The sequence below is a fragment of the Lissotriton helveticus genome, chromosome 1_1 (genome assembly GCF_964261635.1).
Source record: "Lissotriton helveticus chromosome 1_1, aLisHel1.1, whole genome shotgun sequence".
Lineage (NCBI taxonomy): Eukaryota > Metazoa > Chordata > Amphibia > Caudata > Salamandridae > Lissotriton > Lissotriton helveticus.
In genome coordinates this window covers 630285681-630312290 of record NC_136057.1, presented here as the reverse complement: position 1 = coordinate 630312290, position 26610 = coordinate 630285681, and the positions used below count along the sequence as shown (strand labels likewise).

At 46.4% G+C, this 26610-nt stretch overlaps 1 protein-coding gene across 3 annotated transcripts in view; it reads right to left on the bottom strand.

The window, feature by feature from the left end:
- PROSER2 (proline and serine rich 2) overlaps positions 1 to 26610 on the bottom strand; it is a 235289-nt gene that overhangs the window by 32977 nt on the left and 175702 nt on the right. For 2 of the 3 annotated variants that reach the window (XM_078674153.1, XM_078674154.1), the window contains exon 3: positions 1391 to 1670. In XM_078674153.1, the coding sequence (XP_078530279.1) occupies positions 1391 to 1670 (280 nt within the window). Of the gene's footprint in view, positions 1 to 1390; positions 1671 to 1753; positions 1857 to 26610 lie in introns of those variants that run through there. The other variant, XM_078674155.1, reaches the window with a different exon arrangement.

Sequence of the window (26610 nt, the reverse complement as noted above, 5' to 3'; positions counted from 1 at the left end):
CTCTCTCTCCACCGTTTCCCCTATTCCTTTCCCTCAAAGAAACAATATGGAGCCAGGCCTGATTTACCACCTGCCTGCTTTGCTGTATCATTGGTGGAAACCTTTACATCATACATTGTGGCAAGGGAGTAATACGGTTTGGAAGAAATGGTAAAAGACATTTTTTAACATGTTTTTCTCCACGAAAACTGAACTTGGCTTCGTAGGATTCACAGAGCGTTGAGTTGTCTACAACAGGCAAACATTGACACCACTGCTGACACTGTGGCACCAGTCAGCAAAAAAATACTCAAAGTGCTTGTGTATTCCGATTACAACCTATCTGATAGTCCTCATGAATATCTTATTCCAAAGTTAAAAGATAATTCAAACATAAAAGTGTTTACAACACCAGCTTTTTTAAAATACTAGTCCCTAAATTGTAATGGGACATCTATAAGTGGGAAGGGAGATTCAAGCCGGCAATCTAAAACAGTTGTTAAGACCATATATTGTCAGCACAAGGCCCACACCAATGGCCACCGAAAATTCTGATCAATAAATGTTGTATTCTGATGCACAATCTCTTTTTGTGATTTGTATTATCCACACCACACAAAATGGGGCAAATCTTAATTAGGCCAAGCCGAAAGTTAAATTATGCAGGCGAACGTTGAGTAAATTCGGGAATTTCAAGCGGCTGTTTGCTGTGTTTTTGCTTAAATGCGTCCTTGCGCCAAAAATTGGCACGGGGCAGTTTTGTGCTAAAATATATAGCAGCGCAACAGATTTTCAGTTTGTATAATTATGTGTAATATTCCTGCATTTTCCCAGAGCTACACAAAAGAAAATTCCGCAAATTTCAGCCCTCCCCAAAGTCTTCATAAGGTATTTCACTACAGAATCACTGCAAACAAAAAAGCTGCGAGTGAGCAAATTTGCATGGCTTCTGTCTTGGCATACGGTGAACTACCTTCATTTTAGCTACGGGGAGGTCATTTTTTTTTTTACTTGTACGACCGTGAATTGTAATTTATGTTTATGTAACTCGTTATAACATTGATTTAGTTTAGCTAATGCAACAGTGAACCGTGCATTAAATAAATAACAGTGCATCTGCCACAGGCACAGCGGGGGCGTCAGGGCTGCAAAACGAGTCACTGCCATTTACCATGCATCCGACTGTAACTTCTGGACTCACTGTCGAGTCTGTCCTTTCGTCCAGTCCCACTTTTCACAGGACCGGCGAGTGGAAAGCAAGACTGGGGCAGTCAGTGACAACATACTGGACGACAACGTGGTTCTTACGCACATTCTCTACGATTTACCTCAAGACAAGGAATCAAAAAATAACTATGGCTGACAGCAGAGATAACCACACTATGCACGTAAAAGAAACCCAGGACTTTACCTTGTAGCGCCTCCTCCTTCAGCTCAACACTCGCGCGCGCCTCTTCCTTCGGTTCACAATTCTCGCGCGCCTCCTCGTTCTGCTCACCACTGTCGCGTGCCGGGAGGACCAGGTCAATAATGTCTTCTGGCTCCGAATCGAACGACACCTGTTCCACCAGCAATCTTGGCGCAGCGCTCCCATTCAAGGTCAGGTCCTCTTGGAAGGATTTTAAGGTTTCCTCAAAAAACAAAAGGACGCTCTGTTCCTCGTGCGACAGGAATTTCAAGTGGTCATCCTCCTAGAGTGGAAAAAACACACATTTAGCGGTGCATGGGAATGAAAAGGTAAACACTTACTGAACTCGCAATGACCGACTCGCACCTGCTTCAGATCAAACATTGCTGGGAGCAGTGGCTGGGTGGAAAAGTACTGAAACTAGAGGTCTACGCCTTGTTACGTCGGGATGTGTTCTCCTCACGCACAGAAGAAAAATGTAGCTACGGAGCAGCCAGGCAAGATATTTTTTTATGAAGCGGCAGTGGGTGGAGCATTATTACACAATATCTTAGATACAGCCGCATGCCAGGAGCAGTGAGCAGCAGGTAAACTACTCGAGCGGCCTTACATAAAGCTGCTCTCGAGCATGAGGATGCTTAGGTATGTAAGGTATGCGGCGGTACAGCACGTTCACGGGGCCAGGTTTATTGGACCTTGGAGTATGGCGTGCAGCACGCAGACCTTACATCCAAAACTGGTTTTGTACATTACTCATTTAGTGCGTAAATAGAACTCGGAGGGAATATTCCTCACAAGCTCCCTTGAAGTTTCCTCGTACCAATGGGTCTCGTGACTAGAACATTGACACCTTGGAAGAACTTGGCCCAGCCCGCTCTACACCGGTCTGCCCAGTGGGGTGAATAGAAGGCCCATAATGAGAACGCAATCCATTATGAAAAAGTATCATAGGAATACGTAGGACCTGATAACAAGCTGCACGGGGGAGGGGTGCCCAATTTACAAGGTCCGGAAATGCAATTTCCAGCTAGTACTGTCTGATACCAAACCCTGCACCCTGCGTCTAATCCCGCATGATATGGGGGAATGACCCCTGGACCTGGTTTTACCTGAACACAAACAGCACGCGTATTCCCTTTTCAGCCCGGATAGCCCGCCCTTTCCCTCTCTACTTTACTACCTTTCAGCAGGTAGGAAGAGAGAGAGGCAGGACTAAAAACTGGTCCTGGGGCAGGGAGAGCACCACTGGGATGCTGGCGGCAGGCGCAAGAGGGGGGATCGGGGGGAGGGGGGATAAGGGGGGGGGGATCAGGGGGAGGGGGGGGGGGGGTTCCATGCCCCACATGCGAGGACGGAGCCAAGGATATCGCTTCACCGTCCTGTAATCGTGACTTTAGTGTTATCATCTCACATCTTTTCCGAGAAGCATTCCTTAAGTCATGAGGCATCTAATTACTGCAGACACCCTGTCTTCCCAAAAAGAAGGCTATGTTCCTTCTTAGAAGGCCACACCTAAAAACCCATTACGTTTTTTTAATCTAATTTTTAAAAACGGTGTAAGCGCTGTTCTTTGCTCTCTTCTAACCTTTTTAGGGCTCTTAAAATCTTTTTGTATATTGGGCTCGAACATTTTTGTCATATTTTTTTTGTTGATGAAGGTTGAAGTTGTTGGTTGGGTGGTGTAGGACGGGGAACTATATACTAGGGAGGTGCATTACGTTACTTTCTTCCCTGCGCTCCATATCGCTATGCCATTTTGAGCCTAGCGCCTTTGCAGTGGGAGTTAGGCGGGGCTACTAGCACTTCCCGGACCATTAAATACATAGAGCATCGCGGATGCGCCACTGGCGCGCCTAAGGCAAGCCCATCTGCGCTCGTCCATGCCATGCATGTCCATGCAGCCCATTTTGCCCCAGCCGAGCCAAGTCACAGAAACTAGTCTATGGTAAAGAAGATCTATTTTCCCGACGTATAACGCCTTGCAGTGATACACTGCTATGCTCCAAGTAAGCTAGTTCCAGGACACAATGTTCGAAATGTAAATTTAAATGGCACCCCCTGCTTGACATTTCGGGAGTAGTTCTGTGTGCCCATAAACTGCCCCAATCCAGGTGCTGTAAGGGGAATCTACTGCACGGTCTTAGGGAGTTAAAAGCTGGTTTCATTCATGTCAGATCGTTTCCCAAACACAAAACGTATTATCCGGGACTTTCTAAATGCTAATGACTGGGACATAATGTTTCTAACTGAAACTTGGCTTAATGCCAACTCAAGCCCCGATATCACCCTGCCTTTAGCAGAGGGCCACATGATCTCTCATGTAGATCAACCAATAGAAATTGGTGGTGGAATTGGCATTATTTATCATTTGAAATTCTGTTGTACTCCCACTAAGCTCGAGGATCTGGAACTAACTGAGGGATTAGTTTTCTTTTTCAGGATTAAAATTAAAGCCCTTTCAGATGCCTTAGTCTACCATCCTCTTAAAGCCTCTCCTCAGTCTTTTTTTTACTTGTTTATTGGCATTCACTAAGAACACATCTTGAGACTTCAGGGCGTGTGATGTAATGGCACCTGTGTGGACTAGTATTAGTTTGATTATCAGTCAGTTAGTGGATCCCTTTCCCACCTTGTTTTGGAGGACCGATTATATTATCTTTTTTCTCGTAAATACTTGGATCCCCTTATGTTCACATCCATGTAGACATTAATTGCTTATGCAGACATTGGAATGTCTTCTGGCTGCACAATGCTGCTCTGCACACAGTTTTGAATGGCTTTGGATGCCAACAGAGTCTAGAACTGTATAAGCAATTTATGACTAAGGATAAAAGCAAAAGAGGATACAAGTATTCATGAGAATACATATACTATAATTGGTTCTCCAAAACAAGGTGGGAAAAGGATCCTTTAACTGACTGATCATCAAACTAATACCAGTCAACACAGGTGCCATTACATCAAAAGCCGTGAAGCAGTCTTGAATTTGAGACAAAACTCCTTGGCTACATTATAAGAAAAGCTTTTATAAAAAGAAAAAGAGAAGATGTGAATAAAAAGAACCTCTTAAAGAAAAAAATGATGGAATCTGTGCACTATGTTTAACTAAATAATGTGTAACCAACGCTTATTACCCACATTAGATGGTGTGTGTGGTGATCAGTCTCATTTAACAATAATACTGCTTCTTTTTTCAACAATAATATGGAGCTAGACTTGTGTGGGAGATTAGGGGATTGAGCTTCCAGATCGTTGCACTACATATAGCTGGACCATAAAAGATCACTAGAAATGATAGGTGCAATTTGTTTTGTCTCAATCTTATTCTTTGTAAATCACTCAATAAGAATACATCAACTGGGCAATCAATCAAGAGGGGTGAAGGATAATGGGGAAAAAGGGGAAGTAAGAGCCATTAATTACATATCAGTTGATGCATATACGTGGCTGTTCAGTTCAAACAGGCACACACTTTGTAGACGTCGCAGAATGCGTGTAAGAAGCTGGCTCTTTATATACTATACCAAAGTACAGTAAAGAGTGCACAGAGTCCAGTGGATCCCCAAAGGCTTCACAGAGGCTAAAGTAGATAATATGAAATGCTTTCTTTTGTGGTAGTGTGATCGAGCTGTTAGGCTTATCAGAGGCCTCTGTTAACCATTTATTGTACACACTTAGCAAGAAATGGTTACACACACTCAATGACTTAATCCAAGACCAATTGTTTGTAAAAATATTACTTTTTGTATGTTTATTACTAAGAACCAAAGATACTTTGTTGCAGTAAAATAAGTTTTGTAAAAGCACCGTTTTTAAGTATGAAAAGTGGATTTTTTGAGCAGTTCAATGTTAATGTATGGAAGGAAAACAATCATGCAATTTCACTGGTAAGTACACAACTTACAAATCCAGTCCTCAGATTTTAGGACCAACACTGGGCAAGGGTTGGTAAATGTAGAGACAAAAAAAAGAAAGAAAGAAAGTAAGAAAGACGCAAAAAACCACGGAGTTTGATACAAAGCAAGAAAGCGCTTAATAAGGCAATCAAGGAAAAAAGAAAGGCATTCACCTGCCAGCGAAGACCCCTATCTCTGCCCTGCGAGCCAATTACAAAAAGAAAGTCTGGGAGCTGAAAAGGCAGTGGTCGGAAAATAACTGTCTCAAAGTGTTTTCCCTAATGAAAGAAAAGGACAATAGCAAGCTATGGCATCATATTAATAGCCTGACCCCCAGAGGCGAGCATAAGGAAAACAGTGTTGTAGGGGCTGTGTGGAAAGAATACACAAAGGGGCTGTACACCAGTGGGTAAACCAGACTATCCCTGGCAGCTCAGAGTGGTCCAAGGAGGCCGCTGTAACTATTAAAACTCAAAGCACGCCGAAAGACTCCTCAGGGCCCAGCCAATCCGTAAAGTACACAGAGGAGGAGATCTTAAAGTTCATTAGGGCTATTAGAACAGATGGGGCTCCCGGCCCAAACGGTATTCCTGCCCAGGTCTTTAAAACTGCCCCTGCCTTTTTTGCAACCATACTCACCCCGCTATTCAATCACTCATTTGCCACTGCAATCCTGCCAACATCCTGGAAAGGCTCGGTCCTATTTCCTATACATAAGAAGGGTGACCACTCGAATCCGGCTAACTATAGGCTCATAGCGCTTCTTGATATAGAAGCCAAGGTATACGCCCTCCTACTATTAAGGGACCTGGAGGCCTGGGTTGATAAGAACGCATCCTACCGCCCTCACAGACTGGCTTTAGGGCCAATAGTTCCACCTTGGACAATCACCCCCCTAGTCAAATTAATAACATTCCCTTCGGTCAATTTTAAAGTTTGAAGCGTAATTGCACAACAATTCAAGACTACGATAAACATGCAAGCTTCCTCCAACGAAAATTCATCGAAAGAGGCTACCCTAAACGCATGATTAGACATGCTTATAAAAGGGCAAAATATTATAATCGTGATAGTCTGCTCGATGGTAAACAAAAATTCCACCATCCAGACCCTGCCAGTTTCCTTCTTCTTCCCCCCTAGTCGCATGCAAAGGGTCCCACTGCATGATGAATGGACAAGGGTGGATAATAGACGTAGTCGTAAGGACTATAGACAACGTCAGCATTCCCAAGTGCCAGAGACACCGTATTCTCATTTTAATCGTTTCAATTGTTTGAGTGCCCTGGATGGGGTCGATTGACTTGCTGCTCATAAGCCAGATACCTGGGATAATGGGGCCACCAGACTCCCGGCACCCTCTATTGTAGCCACTGGTATAGTCTCTGGCTTGTCGGATGATCAAGGGGCTCCTGAAATTGACACCTGTGGCCCTTTCTATCTACCTGTGGACAATGAGGACATAGCTGAGGGAAGTGTACGGGACTCTCTGTCAATGGTCAACGGCTTGCTCAGCCATTCTGAGCTATCTGTCTCTATCGCTGTTCCTGTCTTAGGCCCCCCGATGGATGGGGTGCCCGGATCTTATGTCCCCAATCCCCATGGCTTGCCCACCGTGGCTTCTGACCACCTGAAGTTAATTTGTTGGAACATTGCGGGTCTGGCCAACAAACTGGGCGAGCCAGATTGGGAAAATTACATTAAAACGGGGGACATTTGTATGTTCCAGGAAACTTGGGCACGAGAGGACTACGGACACCAAGGCTATGCATCATTTTCTATTCCAGCAAGGTGGGAAGGCAAAGGTCGTCCGTCTGGGGGGCTTACGACCTGGGTAGCTTCTCATTTGGGCTGTGTGGCCACTTGTCGACCGTTTAATTCCGAAGACATACTTGTGGTCTCGCTACTTTGGCCAAACAAAGCTAAACTTGTGCTGGTTAATATCTATTCCAGGCCGATGGGAAGGGCAAAGGAATCACCAACCATTGATGAACTTTCGAACCTTTTATCTGAACTGTCGAATGATTCATATTATGTGGTGGGTGGGGACTTTAATTCTCATTTTGAGCCATTACCCGGCCTTTTGGAAGGGCTTTCAGTGGAAGAAGATGCAAGGTGGGCAGTTCCCGCGGTGGAAGCATCTCCCGCGAAAGCTTGGTCTCCACTAGCACTAGAAATTACTGCTCTCACCCTAAGGTTCGGAATCAGAGCCTGTAATGGGCGGATAAAATCCGATACACCAAGTAAAACCACCTATAATAGACGGGGGAAGAGAGTCTCGTTTGGACTATGTTATGGTCCAATTAACGAGGTGGACTACAATCCGGGACTTTAGGGTGATGGAAAGGAGCGAGAGTGACCACAACGCCCTAGAGCTTGACCTGGTGCACCCAGGCCCCATAGCCTTAGGGCCTATAGTGGAAGGGAACAAACCCGCGCTCCTCCTGGATAACAGCAGGAGAAGAATTAGGTGGGAAAACATGGTCGCAACCAAGGATAAACTCCCCCTTCTATATGCTGAGATTGTCCCTATTTTGGAAGCCGTGGGGAGTTTTGACATTAAGGAAAATAACATAGACTCCCACATTAGATTGTTTAATGCCCATGAGGACCTCACAAAAATTGCGGCACTACACTTTACTAGTAGCTCACGTAAGATAAGAGAGAGGCCCCGAGGCAAAGCATTGTGGTACAATCTAGCATGCAGACGGGCTAAAACAGAACTCCTCAAAGTAATCAAGGAGGGGGTAGGAGGGGAACGCTTGAAACATAGCAGGCAAGCCTATAAAAGGCTCCTTGACCAGGCTAAATTAGAATGGGAAGAAAATCAGTGGGAAGAACTCACAAAGGCTTTAGCACTCCAAAACCAACGTTTGTTTTGGAGGATAGTGAATGGGGGGTCAGGGAATCTACAATCGGCACTAGAGCCAAATATAGCACCTGGGGTTTGGCAGGCCCATTTCCAGTCCCTCTATAGCTCTGAGCCAGGAGAACTCCCTGCATCTATCGAGGTGGAGGGGCCGGGCCACCAAGGGGAGGCAATTACGCTGGGCGAGGTCACTGCTGCTATCTCGGGCCTGGCTTCTGGGAAGGCGCCGGGACTGGATAGCTTACCGGGGGACCTGTTTAAACAGGAGCCCACCGTCTGGGCACCTTATCTCGCTGCCCTTTTTAACAGTGTTCTCGGTGGGATGGAAATCCCTGGTACCTGGCTGGGGGCAGAGGTGGTCCCTATCTTTAAAAAGGGGTCCCCTCTTCTCCCAGCCAACTACAGGCCAATCAGCCTGATTGATGTACCGCAGAAACTGTTCGGCAGGGTCTTGTTGAACAGGCTCCAGGACTGGATAGAGGAGGTGGGAGCCCTCAGTCCCTATCAGGCGGGGTTTAGGAAGGGGGTATCCACAGTGGACCAGGTTTTTAGATTAAATCTAATCTATTGGAAGACAGCAAAGTTCGACGGCGGCAGTTTGTACACAATTTTTGTGGACTTACGGGCCGCTTTCGACCTGGTCCCCAGGGGGAAACTCTGGAGCGTCCTGACAGAGATGGGCGTCCCCCCAGACATCCTGTCAATCTTACAGAGGCTTCATCATGGTAACTATGCCCGAGTGAGGTGCGGGAGGTCTGGGGAGCTGACTGATAGATTCCCCGTTGGCCGAGGGGTAAGACAGGGCTGTGTGCTGGCCCCGACCCTGTTTTGCCTTTTTGTCAACGGGGTAATCGCCCATCTCAATGCCACCGATTACACCGACGCCCCTAACCTAAACGGCCGCAGGGTGCCCGCAATTATGTTTGCGGATGACACCCTGCTGCTTTCAAAAACCCCTATGGGTATCCAAAGGATACTTGACTCCTTCACGGCATTCTGCCTTGATAGAGGGCTAGAAATTAACGCCACTAAAACCAAATTCATGGTTCTAAACCCGAGCCACAAATTGCGCCAGAATCCGCAACTGGGAACTGCGCGGCTCGAGAGAGTGGCCACCTTTGAATATTTGGGTGTGACCCTCAACGAAACTATGACCTGGGGATCCCACCAGAGTAGGGCAAATCTTAAACTCGTGCAAACTACTGGGGGCATTGCGCGAATAATGATCGGCTCGACGTACCGTCCATTGGGCTCTTTAATTCAGATATATAAGGCCCAGGCGAGGGGAGCGATCATGTACGGGGCTGAATTGTGGGGGCACATGCCCTGCCATAGCCTCTCAGTAACAGAAAATAAGTTCCTAAGAAGGGTGGCCGCTCTCCCCCCGAGCACACCGCTTCTTCCATTGAGGCTTGATTTAGGATTACGACCATTAGCTGATGAGATAGGCCTGAGACCCATAGCCTTTTGGCGCAGGCTATGGAGCAGCAACGATCTCACGGATTACAGGGCAGAACTGGTCGAACTATTGAATCACCCCAAGGTGCTTAGCGTCCCTTGGGTTAAAAACATCCAAGCCACTTGCATGGACCTGGGGCTCCCTGATCTATGGACAGACCCGGCCACGGCAGCACTCAATATCTCTAAGAAGTCCCTGTCGAATCTATACCATGAACGCAAACTGGCAGGGGCCACAGCTGCCCAGCCAGATGGGTCTTTATCAGCTGTGTTCTTGCAAAGCAAGGACACCTATAGGCTCGAAAAGGCCCTGGACCCTATCTATCCCATACTTGCCAGAAAATTGTTCTTCCAGTGGCGGTATGGCACATTACCCCTCCGGTCTTTTACTAGCTTGTGGTCATCGGCTTCCCCTGTAAAGCATTGCCCTGTGTGCGAGGATAGGGAGGAAAACGACCTGCACGTGGTCTTTTTTTGCCCAGCCTACAGGGCAGCCAGAAAGTTCTGGCTGCTTCCGCTGATAAGGAACATGGGTGGCAGGGAATATGCACCAATGTACAGGATTTTAAAAACTGATGTTACTGGCCCAACTGTTTTCGCACTTTCTAAGTTTTTTACCAATGTGTGGTATACACGAAATCGTCTTTTAAAAAATGTTGGGTAGTGTCTAAACATTTTTCAACCCCTCTATAAAGTTGTTTAAACCTGTACAGACCCTTTTATATATGTATGTAATATTTTACCTGTAATGATACTCTAACATGTGTTTTTTTTCTTGTATTGTGTATCTTTTATGACCAAATGGTCGAAATAAAGATTGGAAATGATAAAAAAATGATAAACAAAAATTAGATACCGATGCCCAACCGCTTATTTTTGTAACCAACTATAATGCAGTGAGCAATAAGGTAAAAAATATTATTAATAGAAACGGGCACCTTATTAATGATAAACAACAGAAGAATTATCCTAAACCAATGTTCTCTTATCGTAGAAATCGTACTATTCGGAACAGTATAGTGCATACCTATAGGGACAGTAATATCTGCACCCAACAGTGCATCAACAAAGCACCTTTGCCCACTGGCACATTTGCCTGTTCAGGGTGTTCTAACTGTAAATACATCATTAAGGGCAGCACTATTAAGATCAAGAACACTTCTGTAGCAATTAAAAGTTTCATGAACTGCCGTTCTAAAAATATAATCTATATGATTCGTTGCCCATGCGACCTCATCTACATTGGTTAAACGTCACGTGAGGCTCGCATTAGAATGAACGAGCATAAATCAGCGATAAGGAACAGGAAGAAGGGTGCCCCTCTCACTGAACATTGGCACACTACAGGCCTTAACATCAATGATTTCCAATGGTGTTGCCTAGAAGCTGTCACCATTAATAATAGAGGCGGTGATATAGATCAGAAACGCAGAAAAAGAGAGCAGTACTATATGTCTAGGTTCAACAGTGTTAGAGTAGGATTAAACAGTCGGGAAGATTGGGAACGTATTATTGGTTGAATAACAAGCTTCAATGTGCCAGAACATACCTTGACGTTATCCCGTTCCAATACCAAACATCCTATGAGAAACACTGAATGTATTACACCACTGTATTAGAATTAATTATATATACATATTTGTATAAATGATGATGTTGCCCTAAATTTGGGGGAGCCCGTTGATCTATAATAAAGTCCACTAATAATTAGAACAAAAACGATGCGGATACTTGAGCAATAATAACATCATACAACAAATATTGACCTACTGGCATTATAATAATGAATAAATGGAGGTCTGTAAAGTTGATGTAGTTCTATCCTTTAATTTCAGGTAACGTTGAACTACACAGTCTTCGAGTCTGTATATGAACATTCTTCGGATACTCAAGCATTAATATAAACCTTGCTCTATAAATGCGAAATAAAAAATATGGTTCGGCGACATAAGTGTTAAAATGAGTTGTGGCCTCCTCGAATACTAAACTGGAATACTAGGTTCCTGCACTTTCGGCTTTATATTATAAAAACGATATGCGATTGAGAATGTTCATTTCTGATGAAAAACAATAAAGTTCAGTGTTGGGATCATGTGACCACACCTAAACCAATAGCGTGGTCCCTACTAGTAACCAATCGACAGGCTGCTGATATTTAAGGGCTTGACAACATGGAGGTAGCGTCTTTTCGCTGAAACTAACAGAACCCCTAGACGCTGTATACGGAGGAGCAGGGAGGCCAGCTTTTTTATCGAGGTGAGCGAAATACAAGCATAGAGATGCTAATTCTAATTAACCGCTTAGGATACTTCTAGCTCAGAAGAACCGTTAACTACTAGGTTGCAATATATCATATACTAATTGCTAGACAGAAGGTCGTAAGATAATAATGGTCTATCGCTATAACAGTTTGCAAACATAGTTAGCACAACGCTCCTATTTGGAGGCATATCTGTATAATAAGGTATTTAAACCTATAACCCTACTACTAATGAAGCGGGATAACGATATATCTAAAAATTTGTTCGAAATTTTTTATATTTCTGAGTGAAAAGAACTAGCGTGACTGAAGAACTCCAAAAGGAACAATCATGCAACAGGAATAACATTGCTTTTAACATGTCGGAATAGGAATGTTTTGACTAACAATCAATGCTTCATATTCAGGTCTGCCCGCACAATCGAGAGCGATGGATAAATGCGCTTAATTTGTGCCTTGTATAAATAAAGATGTGCTTTTAGGTTCCAATCGCCATTTAAATATAAGATTGAAAGGTCGAAAATATGGGATTTCAATATGCAAATAAACTATGTAGGTGTTCCTTGCTCAACTAAATTCATTTATCAAACAGGCAAGACACCAAAACAACCTCTCTGAACTGCTTGCTTTTCGCAAGCTAGATACTGTCGTGATTCATAAAAAATAGTGGTAGGATGATATAGAGGCCAGGATTAACTAAATTTGAACCTCTAACTTATAAACATTAAATATAAGTATCATATTTGGGCATGCTTCTTATTAATTCACAGATGCTTCATATAACGTTATGACCAGATCTAGCCGACAGAACGTATCTAGCCCGCGGCTACAGCGATTGCACAAGCAGCAACATTGGTAAGTTCCAGCTATTCTAGGGATATTGGCTGCCAGATAGTCTAATTAATTCGGTCTAATCAACCAAGTGTAAAAGTCACCAGAACATTTCTGTTATTATTATTTTTTATCTCTAGTATTCAAATATCTACTGGTGGCACCTCCGATACAGCGATACATTTTCAGATCTTATCAAGAAGGTATGTTTGAGATTAATGCCCCCTTATCCTACTATCAACTAAATAACTGTGGGGTGTATATAATATACCATCCTTTTTCTTTGCGCATATAGATAAAGACAGAAATCATCACATCCCGAATTAATGGGACTTCAGTATACTTGAGTGTGGACCTTAACCAGGACACCTCTTTTGTGGTTTTAACAAACTACACCCCAGACTGGATAGCTGGGGTTCAATTACTACAAATTGATATTCTGAGGTAAGAAACCCTTATTTCATAACCTGGGTTATTCTCAAATTCACCCATAGAAGGGGGTTTGTCTCCCAAGAGGTGGGAATAAGAGCTAGCAATTACATACAAGTAGTTCAGGTTGAACAAGTTTAATAGCACAACCACCGGTATAAAGCATTGCTTGCTGTAACCCATATAAAGAAATTTCTGCAACTGTTAACGTTAGAGTACTGTGATTGTTTTTTGGGACAAAAATTTTATGACTAAATTGTGTGACAACTAGAGATATTTAACTACTGTATAGAAGCTATTTATGATGTTTGTGTATAAAAAATAGTGGTTCTTTATTGCATCTTTAACAATGTTTTAAAAAATGCGATTATGATATAGTAATACTGTGTTTCATTATAGAAACTGTCCTGAGGAAGGTTTTTTAACCGAAACGCCACGTCGACTCATGTTCTCATGAACATTTTTAACAATTTTCTGATGGACAATATGATGTATTTTAATACTGTATGAACCTTTTGTATAAATGTATAATAAATGTATGTACATCGCCTAACACTTGTGTTTTGTTTTTCTCATGTCACACAAGCATTATTTATGTTCTTGATTTTGTCATTTTTATGATTAGCATTATGGTAGGGTGTTTAAATTGTGACCAGTTGCACGTACATTATCTGTTGTGATACCTGGTGGTTGTGTCTAGCAATCAAACTTGTGCAGTAGATACCCAACACCCGGCAGGGATTTCTTCCACGGGCATCGTTTAAATTTGGGACACTGTGAATTTTTTCCTGACACGTTTAAGCCACCGCCTAGCCAGCCCCTCAGTAGAACCTATGCTGACCGTACTTAGGGCAAAACTGATCCCTTCTATTACGTACTGCCACATAGCCTATCCAGGAGCATTCGAGAAAAAGATCAACGCGGCCCAGGTGAAAGCGTATAAACTCGTGCTACATGCCCCAAAACAGGCAAGGAATAACAGGCTAAGGCTAGAAATAGGCTTGAAACGCCCAGAACTGACACTACAGGGGGACTTGTTAAAATATTACATAAGAGTGCTGAAAGCGCCCGAAAACAACCTTAAACACTTTCTTAAAATAATTTTTGCACAAGCGGGCACCCCATGGCACGCTATGGTGGAAAAAGGTATTGCCTCACTGAAAATCGAGGGCAAGAGCTTACCCCTCCTTGAAATTCCCTATTTAGCCTGGGCCCAAGCCGTAAAGCACCAAGTCCAGATCATCTCATTTGAGCTTGACTGCTCATCACTTCGGCACAACTCATTAACTCTGGCCCTGGATAAGTCTTATATCCCAGGCAAACCTCAACCATACTTGCAAGACTCTCTATCAATCCAAGCGAGGAAGAAAATTCTGCATCTGCGCCTCTTGGCCCTCAGGATTGTGGACTTTAACCCAAATGGGCACGCACGGATGGTGCCATCGCCTGCCGGCTATGCAGCTACCGCAGAGAATCCTAGTTGCATCTTCTGTGCTGCTGTACCAAGCTGGACAGCGATCGACATCGTCTGCTGCGCCCGGCCCTACGGAACCTAGGCTACAGAACCTGTAGAGAGGCCTCGGACTGGTACTTCTCGGTAACTACGACCTGCCTACTAGCTAGGGTCGGTAAGTTCATCCACCAAGTCAGGACGGCACTGGAGCTCCACCAAAAGGCCACAGACCCCAAGGGTCCTGATATTGTGTAAGGAGTACCATCTGGAATCCCCAACCACACTAGCTGACGGTTAATTTAGCATGTAAAGTAAGTGGATTCACCTGACTCAAAAAACAAAGCAGGGTTGGTTTAGGGCCTCATGAAGAACACTCCGACTGACAGCTGGTATTGTGTCGAGAATAACCACGCCGAACTCCCACACAAGCTCTAAATTCTCGAAGGTGGGAAGACAAGGACCAAACAAAAAATATATATATATATTTTTTTAGTATTTATTTTCTCTTTTTTTAATAGAAGTTTTAATGGACATAAAGTAGTGAAAATACTCGTTATGTCATTTTAAAGTTGTACACAGGGTTTTATTGGGGAAGGGCTCCTCGGGGGGGGGGGGAGGGGGACGTTCATGTGTTTTATACTGTAAAGATTTTAATTAATCGCACAGTTAATAAAGATTACTTAGTAAATGTAGAGACTGCACCACCAGCGGCACTGTGGCAACCATGAGCAGAGATCACATTTGATCACTGGGCCCAATGTTAGTCAGTGGAGACTGGGGCATGCAAAGAGGTGCCAACCGCAGGTAGGTAAAATCAGAGTTGGGGCTCTAGATCTCCGGGGGTGAGGACCACAAATGGAGGGGGGGGGAGCACGAGGCATCACCAAACACACATGCAGCAGCACAGAGGCAGCCGGGTGCAGAGGGCACCCGATGCAAGCAATGGAGAGATTTTGAACAAAGGCTGCAGGCTCGGACCAGGAGGCTGGACAAAGGGAACTGGTGGCTCTGGAGATAAGTTGGGAAGCTGAGGGACACCTGGGCACCGTTGGTCGGGCTCCTCAAGGCATGGGGGATGTAGGTGCAGGAGTGTCCTTTGAGGTCAGAAGATCCTTACAGGAGACAGTCGCGGTTTGGGGTTCTTCGTGTTGAGGCTGCAGGCATTTTCGTGGAGTCCAGGAAAACCAGTGAGCCACTTCAACTTGGGCCAGAGGCGTCGGGTGCAGAGGTAGATCCGGAGGTCCGGCCGTACAGTTGGCAGAGCACTGGAGCTGTTCTTGTTGGTTTCTTTGAGGACAGGGCTGCTGTACTCGGGAGTTCTTGGTCTTTAAGGAAGGCATGCAGTCCTCCCAGGGCTGTGGAGGTCGTTGGGCCTGCAGGAGGAGTCGCTTTTTGGAACAGGTTTTTTCGAGAGCAGCAGACAGGTCGGAAAGGCTGGGGCCTAGTCAGTGGTCGTCTGGCATCTTCACTGCTGCACAGATCTTCAGACCTTCTTCTTCTTTAGATAATCAGGAATCGGAGGATCAAGGTTCAGGGGTGTCCCTAAATACTCAATTTAGGGGCGTTACAGGTACTGGCCGGTAGTAGCCAATGGGCTGCTTACCTTTAGGGTGACTACACCCTTTGTATGTCCACTCCCTTTGTGGAGGGGGCTAAAATCCTCCTTACCAATATGGAGGATTTTCAAAGGAGGGGTCACTTCAGCCCAGGACGCACACCTTAGGGAGGTGGTCTTGGCTGAGAGAGGACACACCTTTCCTGCTTAATAATTTTACTGCCGACTTTGCCACCAATAGTGGGGCTTGGTCAGGGGGGCGGGAATCTCCACTAGCTGGAGAGGCCCTGGCTAGCATAACAAAGCGAAGGAAACCTTTGAGGCTCACAGCCCTTGAATCCTGGTCCTTTTTGGGGATAGGTGTGAAGCGCCTCCACCCAGATCAGGCTTTGTTTTTGACCCATGAGAACACAAGGCTCCCACTTTAGTGGGTCAGAAACATGTCTGGAAGTGCCAGGCTGGTGCAGACCAGCCAGCAACACACTAGCGGTTGGTTAGGTTTTCATGGGGCACCACTGAGGGGCCCTCTGAGTGCATTTAATAAAGAATCCAACAATGGCATCAGTGTGGGCTCATTATTCTGAGATATTTGGTACCAAACATCTTGGGATTCGGTGAAGCCATCGTGGAGCTGTGGAACTCGTATTGACAAGCTCCAAACCCATGTACTAGGTATGGCTTCACCATGCACTTATAATGCCTAAGAACAAATTTAGACGCTATAGGAAATAGCTGCTCATGCGGTCATACCCTCACCAGATCACCAGAGGTAGAGTGCACCCTGCCTGAGGGCTGTAAGGCCTGCTGTAGGGGTGACTTACTTACACCTCTGGCAGTGCTGGCAGGCCTGGCATACAGGAATGTGTTCCAGGTCGACTATTCACTTTTAGTTGCACCAAAACACGCAGGATACAGTGGCAGTGTGCATGTGTTTGGTGAGGGGTCTCTTAGGGTGGCATAATACATGCTACAGCCCTTAGAGACCCTCACTGGTGAGAATGCCCTTGGTACCACTGGTACCTTTTACAAGGGGCTTATATGTGGGCCAGAGGTGTGCCAATTGTGGAAACAAAGATACAATTGTGGAAAAGAACACATGCACTGGGAACTTGATTAGCAGGGACTCAGTGCACATTCAGTCAAAGTTGCATTCAGTCAGGCAAAAAGTCAGGGGCAACCATGCCAAATGGAGCACTTTCCTGCAGTGTGGCGATCTCATCGGCGACCGCATGGAGGCCAAGTGACCTGGTGTTGAAGACAACGGAGCAGGGGGGGGGATCCTTCTCACCATCCAGTTGAGTCTCCCGGCTTACGAAGCAGCAGCATATTATGAGTCTCAGATTCGACAGGAGCAGTTCCCAAATGTCTTTCGGGCTCGAGTGTGGAGGCATAAGGTCCCAATAGTGAGAGCTGTTCCTGGCAGTAAGCAGCATCCTGCAGCCAGTCCGCAACCTTTGGTGCAGGCCTCACAATGTATGCCCACCCGCATCTGAGCCAGGAGTAACCGCATCGCAGTTAGGCAACGAGCTGCAGGGGGTAGTATCCTTGACATATCCCAATAGTCCTACCAGCGTGATCCGAGGCGGGGAGTGACCCGTGATCTGGGACAGGGCGCCACAGATGTCTGTCCAATAGCCGCCCACTTGCGGGCACTACCAGGCAAGGTGGAGAAATGTGGCCTGAGGAGCAGTGCTTCTCAGGCAATGCACCTCCTCGAGCAGGCCAATGCGATGCAGGTACATTGGGGTGTGGTACAGTCTGTTCAGAAACTTGAAGCAGATGATCCAGAGCCTGTAATTGGGCGAGTGTGCCGCAGTCTGACTGCAGTAGTAGAGCCACTGTGCATTCCTGATTAGGGGGGGGGGGGGGGAGAGGAGGGACTAAGGTCCAGTACCCATGCCATGCAGACCACGGGAGCATATTCTGGCACCTTGTCCTGCATTGTGGAGTGTAACCGGATGACCAATTTCCTGGGGAGATAGGTTTGTTAATAGATGCTCTACGGCATACAGGGTGGGAGGAGGGGTAGGAAATGTTGCTTGAAGTGCGTGGCATGTAGCGCAAAGTTGGTGATAGAGGAGGGCATCTATCGCAGAGGGTCGGGACACTTCCGGGTGGACTGCGGGAAAATCCTGTTAAACTAGGACACTTGGATAGTTGTTACCCACGGGCGCACCGGAGTTATCTAGTTTCCTCACCCAGGGAAGCCGGGTGCATAGGTGTTCTTTCGTGTCGGGTTTCGTCGCTGAATCCTATGGAGAGCTGCAAGAAAGTGCTGCAGGCGACCAGGAGGAAAGTGTCCGGATGGATCCAAGGGTGGATCGGAGTCGAGAAGAACCTGAAAGCAGAGGGGACAGAGTCTGGGTCACTAGCCAGTGACCAGGAAGGAACCAGGAAGGAACCAGGCGATGTCGAGATGCAATCAGGTGAAGAAGTGAAGCTTGTCTCTGCAGCCACGTGGACCAGGAGGCGTAGAAGACGACCAGGCGCTGGATACGAGCTGTCCCACGAAGGCTCTCGGTGACTGCGATGTCGGTATCCGGACTGGACCCAACAAGCCTTGGTAATCGCAACCCACGCAGGAAGTGAAGATGGGCTTCTGTTCAGACCAGCAAGGTCTGGGGCGCTTCTCTTTCACAGGGAAGCTGGAGCAAGACTGGAGCAACCAGGCAAGCGTTGTAAATTCAAAGGATGGTCTTCGTAGGGCTTACTAGCCAACGGGCTAGCAACCGGGAAGACGCGGTGAGCTGAAATGCAGGCGCAGGCCCCACGCGGCACTCGTGGAGTGTGGAGGGATGAGCTTCGGTGCAAATGCTGCTCGGGTCTGGGGCTTCTCTATCCCCAATGAACAACTTCGAGGGTACCTCAGGAGCTGCACAGGTAGCAAAAAGCAGGTAGTTCAGGATGTCCGGTCCCATGTCGCTCGTGTCCGCCACAGGTCTCAGCTTTGCGGTGGATGTGGGTCGGAGTTAGAGACGTCTGGGAGTCCAGTTCCTGGGTCGCTAAATCTTCGGGATCCGGCTGGAGGTCGACAAAGCAAACCAGCAAGTTACTGTTGGTGCCTGTTTGCACCGGGTGGTCACTCCTTGACCACAAGGGAGATGTCTTCAGTCTTCCAGTCGATATGGAACGTCAAAGGTCCAAGAGTTCGTGTCAGAGTTTTTTTCCAGGATAAATCTAAAGTCTCTAGACTCAGCTCCTATCTTTATACTAAACTAAGGGGCTGGATTACCTGCTAGGTCCCTCCTGTGGGTGGAACCTGGGAAGGGGGTGGTTACAACCCTTTCCCTTTGTCCAGTTTCGCACCAGAGCTGGGTCTGGAGTGCCCCAGCAACTGGTTTGAACCGAGCTATGCGTGGAGCACCTTGTGTGCCCCAGGCAGTGTCTCATTTCTCAGCCCTACCTGCCCCAATACACTAAAAGTCTGTCTGGGGAGGTGCTAGCACCTTCAAAGGCAGGAAACCTATTGTCCAGCCCTCCCCTGCCGGAGTTTCGTCCAGCAGCAGGAGGTCAGACTCGTGTCTGTGGCGGCAGCATCCATTTTGTGATGCTGAGGCTCTGTTTAATTTTAACCGGGTAAAGTAGTAACTACTTGTCTTCTCTCTCTAGAAGGGTGGAATGCTACCCCTGCCACAACAACGGGCGGGGGGTAGTATTCCAAAGCGTATGACACCTTACACGACATGTTTTGATAAAGCCAAACCAAAGTTAGCATTAACCGCGAGGATTATAATGCACTTAAGAGTATATGGCATGGCTATATCATAGAACATCTCAAACAAATGAGAGGGGCTCTTTTTACCGAAAGGGAATAGAGCACCAGGTTACTAAATGTAAACAAGAATTTTTCCCTTTAGGGTTGTTCGTATATTCTAAAGCACCACCAGTCATTCAAGAAATTCACCCTTTCAATCATTGAACTTCAATCAATAGTGAAACACATTGCAATGAAAAATTATATACCACATTATTTATATAAAAGAACAGACTGTTTATTACAAAATATTTAAAAAAAACATTCAACTGAATGTATAATAAATATACTTAAAAAAAGGGGAAAGACCTTTTTTTTGTGAGAAAAACAAAAATAATAAAATTCATACAATTACATAGGAGAAAAGAGCAACAAAGGACAATCAAATCTGCCTTCTAATAGTTAATCTAGAGTTCCTTGGTGCAACATTGAGTTGGGTCAAATTCCCAATGCCCTCACTGATGTTGACCGCTCCAAATGTAACTTTTATCGGGGCGTCGACGTGTTTCGGCGGTGTTAAATGATTGTAACCGCCTTCTTCAGGACAATACATATAAACTTCTCCTTATTGTCAGCATCACCTGTGCCTACGCACAAGGGTGCGGATTCCTTTCTTTTAGATTTTCACTCGTTGTAATATTCCGGAGTGATTGTTACACTATAATATTGTTTATTCTTCGGGAACTGATTGCTGCTTTTGATATTCTCCCGTGTGGCATTAAAATATCATACCCGACAATGCAGTGTCTATGTGGACTTGTATAAATCCCCCAAGCGGCTTTTTCGTCGGTGTGGAGTTATGCTCACCCCTTGTTCCAGACAGGTGGCTAGTTTGTTGACAGGTCGCTGTGTTGATATTAGAGGTTCGCCCCGGAGACTCAAATGCTCGTGGCTGTTTAATCCGACGGCACGCTTCCCCACTGGGTTTCCTTCCGCAACTTTGCTGTTCCGTCTCGGCTTTCGTTCCGCAATTGAAAAAGCCGCTTGGGGGATTTATACAAGTCCACATAGATACTGCATTGTCAGGTATGATATTTTAATGCCACACAGGAGAACGATATCAAAAGCAGCAATCAGTTCCCGAAGAATAAACAATATTATAGTGTAACAATCACTCCGGAATATTACAACGCATGAAAATCTAAAAGCATCCTCACCCTTGTGCGTAGGCACAGGTGATGCTGACAATAAGGAGAAGTTTATATGTATTGTCCTGAAGAAGGCGGTTACAATCATTTAACACCGCCGAAAAGCGTCGAAGCCCCGATAAAAGTTACATTTGGAGTGGTCAACATCAGTGAGGGCATTGGGAATTTGACCCAACTCAATGTTGCATCAAGGAAGTCTAGATTAACTATTAGAAGGCAGATATGATTGTCCTTTGTTGCTATTTTCTCCTATGTAATTGTATGAATTTTATTATTGTTGTTTTTCTCACAAAAAAAGGGTCTTTCCCCTTTTTTAAGTATATTTATTATACATTCAGTTGAATGTTTTAAAAAAAATATTTTGTAATAAACAGTCTGTTTTTTTATATAAATAATGTGGTATATAATTTTTCATTGCAATGTGTTTCACTATTGATTGAAGTTCAATGATTGAAAGGGTGAATTTCTTGAATGACTGGTGGTGCTTTAGAATATACGAACAACCCTAAAGGGAAAGATTCTTGTTTACATATATCATAGAACAGCTATAAGGACATGGTTCCGAAAGCTGCAGACAGGCTCAGCTCATGCTAGAGCACCATCTCACATAAAACCAAGCACTCTGCCTCCAGGATTGTTAAGGCCTGCCATGGGAGTGACTTACAGGTATAAATGTGTCTATATATATATGGGTAGATATAGGTATACTATATCTAAGCAAGGGGTGATTACACGACCTTGCCCAAGCTGAGTGATCAGCCTGTGGTGTCAGTTTGGATGGCCAGCCAGGAGTGGCATGATACATGCTGCAGCCCCTGGTAGGCCTTGGATGCACCTATGCCCTGGGTACCTATGGTACACTGTACAGGGGCTCACAAGGTGACCCAATACCCAATTAAGTATGTACCTAAAGTACATGGAGTCCATTTTACAGAGAGAGCAGATAGCCTGGGGTCCTGAATAGCAGGATCCCAGGCCAACTAAGTCAAAAACCAGCTAAACACTAGGGAAAAAGTTGGGGTAATCATATAGTCAGATATCCACCTTCCTACACCTATTGTTGGGCATTTTTTGCGACTATGGGTCGTGGGGGGGAGGAAGGGTGCAGACCACTTTCTACAAAGTCTTCCATTGTTGCATCAGAAGCACGCTTCTAAGTTCTCATTCTTCTGCATGATGACTTCCAGGATTTGTCCATCCGTAGGATGTGCTAGCTCGAAGCAGCCTAAGTGTCCAATGGGCGGACTCTATTTGGTCTAGGAGGTCGTCATGTTTATGTATCTCTCCTTAATGCAGTCAATGCGACTGGCTAAGAGGTCTATTTTAGTGTCAATGGTGCCTAGACTATTTTTGACATCCACCAGCATCTCTCTGATGTTCAAGTCCTGTCTGTGGGCATTTTGGGAGGGTTACTGGGAGGGAGCAGTGTCCCGTTTTAGTCTGCGTGGCGTGTTTGTTGCTTCCCCACGAATGCAACCTTGGACTGGCGAGCCTCAAGCTTCCCCATGGTGCATAGACAAGGAGGAGGAGAAGCGTGCTGTAAGCAGTCACCCGCTGGCCCCAAGCCTCAGGGGCCCCAGGCACACAAGCAGGATCAGCAACTAAAGATCACAGCAGAAAGGTCAATAAGTGGAAGTAAGGAGGCAGCCAAATGTCCTTGCAGTGCCTCCGCAGGCTATTGCTGTGTCGTGGTTGACAGGCTGTGTGCAGCCAGCAGCGTGACAGTCCCCTGAGGTCTTCCATGGACGCCGCCTCACCTAAACAGCACCTGCAAGAGGTTGGGGGCACGAGAAGGCCCAATTCAGGATAAAGGAGGAGGAAGGGGGCTGGCAGATGAGTCGCAGGCATGGGTTAAGAGCCATACAGGAGCCCCTTCATGACAAGCGGGGTCTAAGGCTCACCAGGGAACTGGGAAGGGGGGACCCCAGCCGTGTCTCCTGGTAAGTTCCCATTCCCTTTGCCTGCAGTCACCCTCAATGCACCTCACGTGCTGCCGCCAGTGTAAATCTAGGGCTGCCAGTCAGGTTTGATGGGCAGGCGTCATTTGCGGTTTCTGCATCCATGTACTCTTAGCCCACACTGAGTCAGGAGGCCAGCCCATTAGTTGAGGACCGAACCCGTGCCGCATCAGCCCCGGAGTGCATCCGGGTATTGATAGTGGCACGCCCAGTCTTTAAAGCATAGCACTGTCAGCGGCCTCCAGGAGCCCCCAGTTGATGGGCTGTAGAACATTTCTTGGGTCAGCCTCTGCAGCGACCCCAAGACCAGCCTTCGGAACCGCCCTCCACCCCCCGCCCGGGGCCAGAGGGCACCGAGGTTGTCAGCCTCGGGCCTCGCTTTGGAGACGAGAGGCCCCTTTTCAGGGAGGTGTTGGGCTGCTCAAGCGGGCCATTATGACGCTGAGCTGCACTCGTCAAGTGCAGCATCACCAGATGGTGCAGTTCAAAGGGTCAGGCCTGCCCTGGAATTACGGTGGCAGCCCTGGCGTGGGAGGCCATGTCAGTGTGGCCCCACTGCTCCGCAGATGTGGATCGCCCAGGTGGGCCACTCACCACTTCCGCACCACCCCCCTAAAGCACGGCAGGCCTGGGTCACGCAGATCCTTATAACAGGCCCGTTGCGCGATCCTGTGGCAGCAGTCGCTGCTCTGAGGCCCACCTCAAGCTGTTCCGGGGTGCGCAAACACCCGTCTTCTCTTGAGCCGAGCCCAGCCATGAGACCGCAGCCGCAGGGGCCACAGCACTGCATCCTCGGGCACTCTGGACTGGATGCGCTTCAGGAACATTCAACTGGGGTCAACAGTGGTGCTCAGCGTCATGAGGTAGGTCGCGGCCATGAGTTTCGGGCTCCTATATAAGCTACCACCAAGATAGAGACATTTCCAGCTGTTGCAGCTGTTCGGGTGATATATCAGACTTGTTTTGTATCAAACAGCAAACTTGGACCTTCAAATATTGCAGTACTGTGGAGTCAATCAGCAGAGTATCGCTATGCGACGGCCATCTTGCTGTCGGACTCTCTAGCCCCCACCTCTCCTTACAATTCGGATGCACTTACCAAGGAAATTACCCCTTTTTATCTACAATACTCTAAATTTTAGGGATATTGGGGGACTACAAGGTACGTATGGATAACCCAAATTGCAGATTGGCAGAACAGTTCAATGAATCAAAGACTGACCTCAACTTAACACAACTTGTCAACGATGTCACACACAAATTTGGGCATACCCTAGACCTGAATTTGTTTTTTAACTATCCCTCCTCTACTACTGGCCCACCCCTTTAACTAGTCTGGACCAACCACTTCCTAGTGCCCTTTTATGTGGCCCACGCTACTGTTGCGACTGACACCTTCAAGGCCACAGGAACTTCTAGGCCTTGGTATGTCTTCTCGGAATCAAGTCGAGCCAATAAATATTTCCAAATTATGGTAAATGTGTTAGCAGGAATCGACAGCGCAGTCAGTTGCCTTAATGATGCCTTGCTACTAGGTTTTGATGTTCTGGCACCTCTAAAAACTTGCACTAGAAAAAGAACGGTGTCCTCGGCAGGCTGGTTCTCATCCAGTCTACAAGCAGAAAAACTTAAATGTAAAGAAATTGAAATAAAATCTAGTCTGAATTACGACAAGAAAAAGCTGGTATGTAGTATTGCGCTCATGCAGTTTAGAAAAAATATTTAGAAAGCCAAAGTTGACTTCTTTGCTAATAAAATTGCTGCCTCTGCAAATACACCATTGTTGGACCTGGGGTTACCAGTCCACAAAGGGTAGCCTGGCACAGAGTGGCAAGACCTATCTCAAAGGCAAATGCGTTATGTTTGCATCACACTTTTTACAGTAACTCCGCGCCCATCATTAAAAATGATGCCACACCTTGTTGTAAAAATATAGAATGCTTTATATTCTCTTTAAGTTTGATTCACGTTGCATTTACTTCAACTTCTCTTCATTTTTCATGCAAAGTACTTATCTCCATAACTACGCATCATGACACAATTTTTGTAATACAGGAAATCCTCTTAATTTTCAGTTTACATATAATCCAATGACTTCATATAACATTCCTTTAAGAACTAGCTTGGTTCTTGGGTTATTGACTAATGAAGAACATCACTCCCAGACCATTGGCATTTCATTATAACCCACAATTAGTAGATGTAAATTGTTGACTCTCTTCAGGAAAAAGAAAAACTCAGCTAGTTCATTTGTTTAACTTGAATACAGTTTCACTTTCAGTTCTCCTCTTTCTCTTATCTGCGCATTAACAACAGTGAGAAATTACAGCCTTATCCTCTTCTCCGTCATTCTACCCTTTACATTGGTTATACAATAATGCCTGCGATTGTTATCCTCTCTCTGTAAGCAGTACAGACATCACTCACTCAATTAATCACTGGCTCAATATGCGGATAGTAACAATCCCCTGGGAGGTTTCTGCTTCGTATACCTCCCCACCCCTGGCCCGGCTTACTTCTCCGGAGATGTTCCAGCTCATATCCGAGGGGTTTGGGGCCACGTCTGTCACTCGAGGGAAATTATGGGAAGCTACAGGAAAGACAGGCTGATCACTCCCAGCAAGTCGCTCTGACATGCGACGTTTTATTCTTTCCAGAAGCGGTTCTGTAAAGGGCAGAGGACCGAAGGGCCAAGCTATTTTGTGGGGGAAGTACTACCAATTAGATCGGTCCGGCGTACGGAAGGCAGCTCCACCTCGCAGGCGAGACTCTCCGTCACTCGAGAGCCTCCGCTCAGGTGCTGCTCCCTCACCTCACGCCTTCCGCCGCCCGACTCCTCCCCTCCTGGCCTTGCCTGCCCCCGCCTTCCTTCTTCCGGGGCTCCGCTCCTCCTCTCACCCGGCCCAAGACCTCAGAGAACTGCTACGTTGATAGTCCCCAATGAGACCAGGTACTTCAGCACGCAGGAAGAAGACTCCAGCGGATCTGACACACTTCGCCTCCTTCAGGAAGCCGCTACCGATTCTGTCACCGCTGCGCAGCGCCTCCCCAATCCCGCCGTTCCGGTCCTCACATCTGCGGGGCAACTTCTCTGAAGTGGTGGAATTGCGGTAAGTGGACAGTAATTAAAGAAGGGCCTCAGATGATTTTAGCACTCGCGGCAGAAGGGTTATTAAAACAGCCTCCCGCTTCTTAAGGGTCCTGGAGGCCCACAGGGACAGGATTGCAGGACTGCTCTCGGGGCAGAGCTTTGAACGGGCACATCTCAGAGTCAGGGAATCACAACGGGACAGCGCTGGACGATATCAGATTGATGGGATGACGATGTAGGCCTTCTGCCCCACTCACCCCTACTGACTAGTCAGTTCACCGTAGTTTCTGTTCCGGTCCTCCTTCAAGGGGCCTGCTCAATATTTTCCCAAACTCCTCTTCAATAAAGTTCGGCAGGGTCAGGTCAATGGATTGAGGGGCCGTATCACCAGGGGGGGCAGCAGCCTCATAAAGTAGTCAGCCCCACACCGTGCATCAACCTCCTGACTCCACAGTCTAGACTCCAACTTCTTCACTCCACAGTTGACTCCAGCTTCTACAAAATGGACGCTCACCATTCCACTA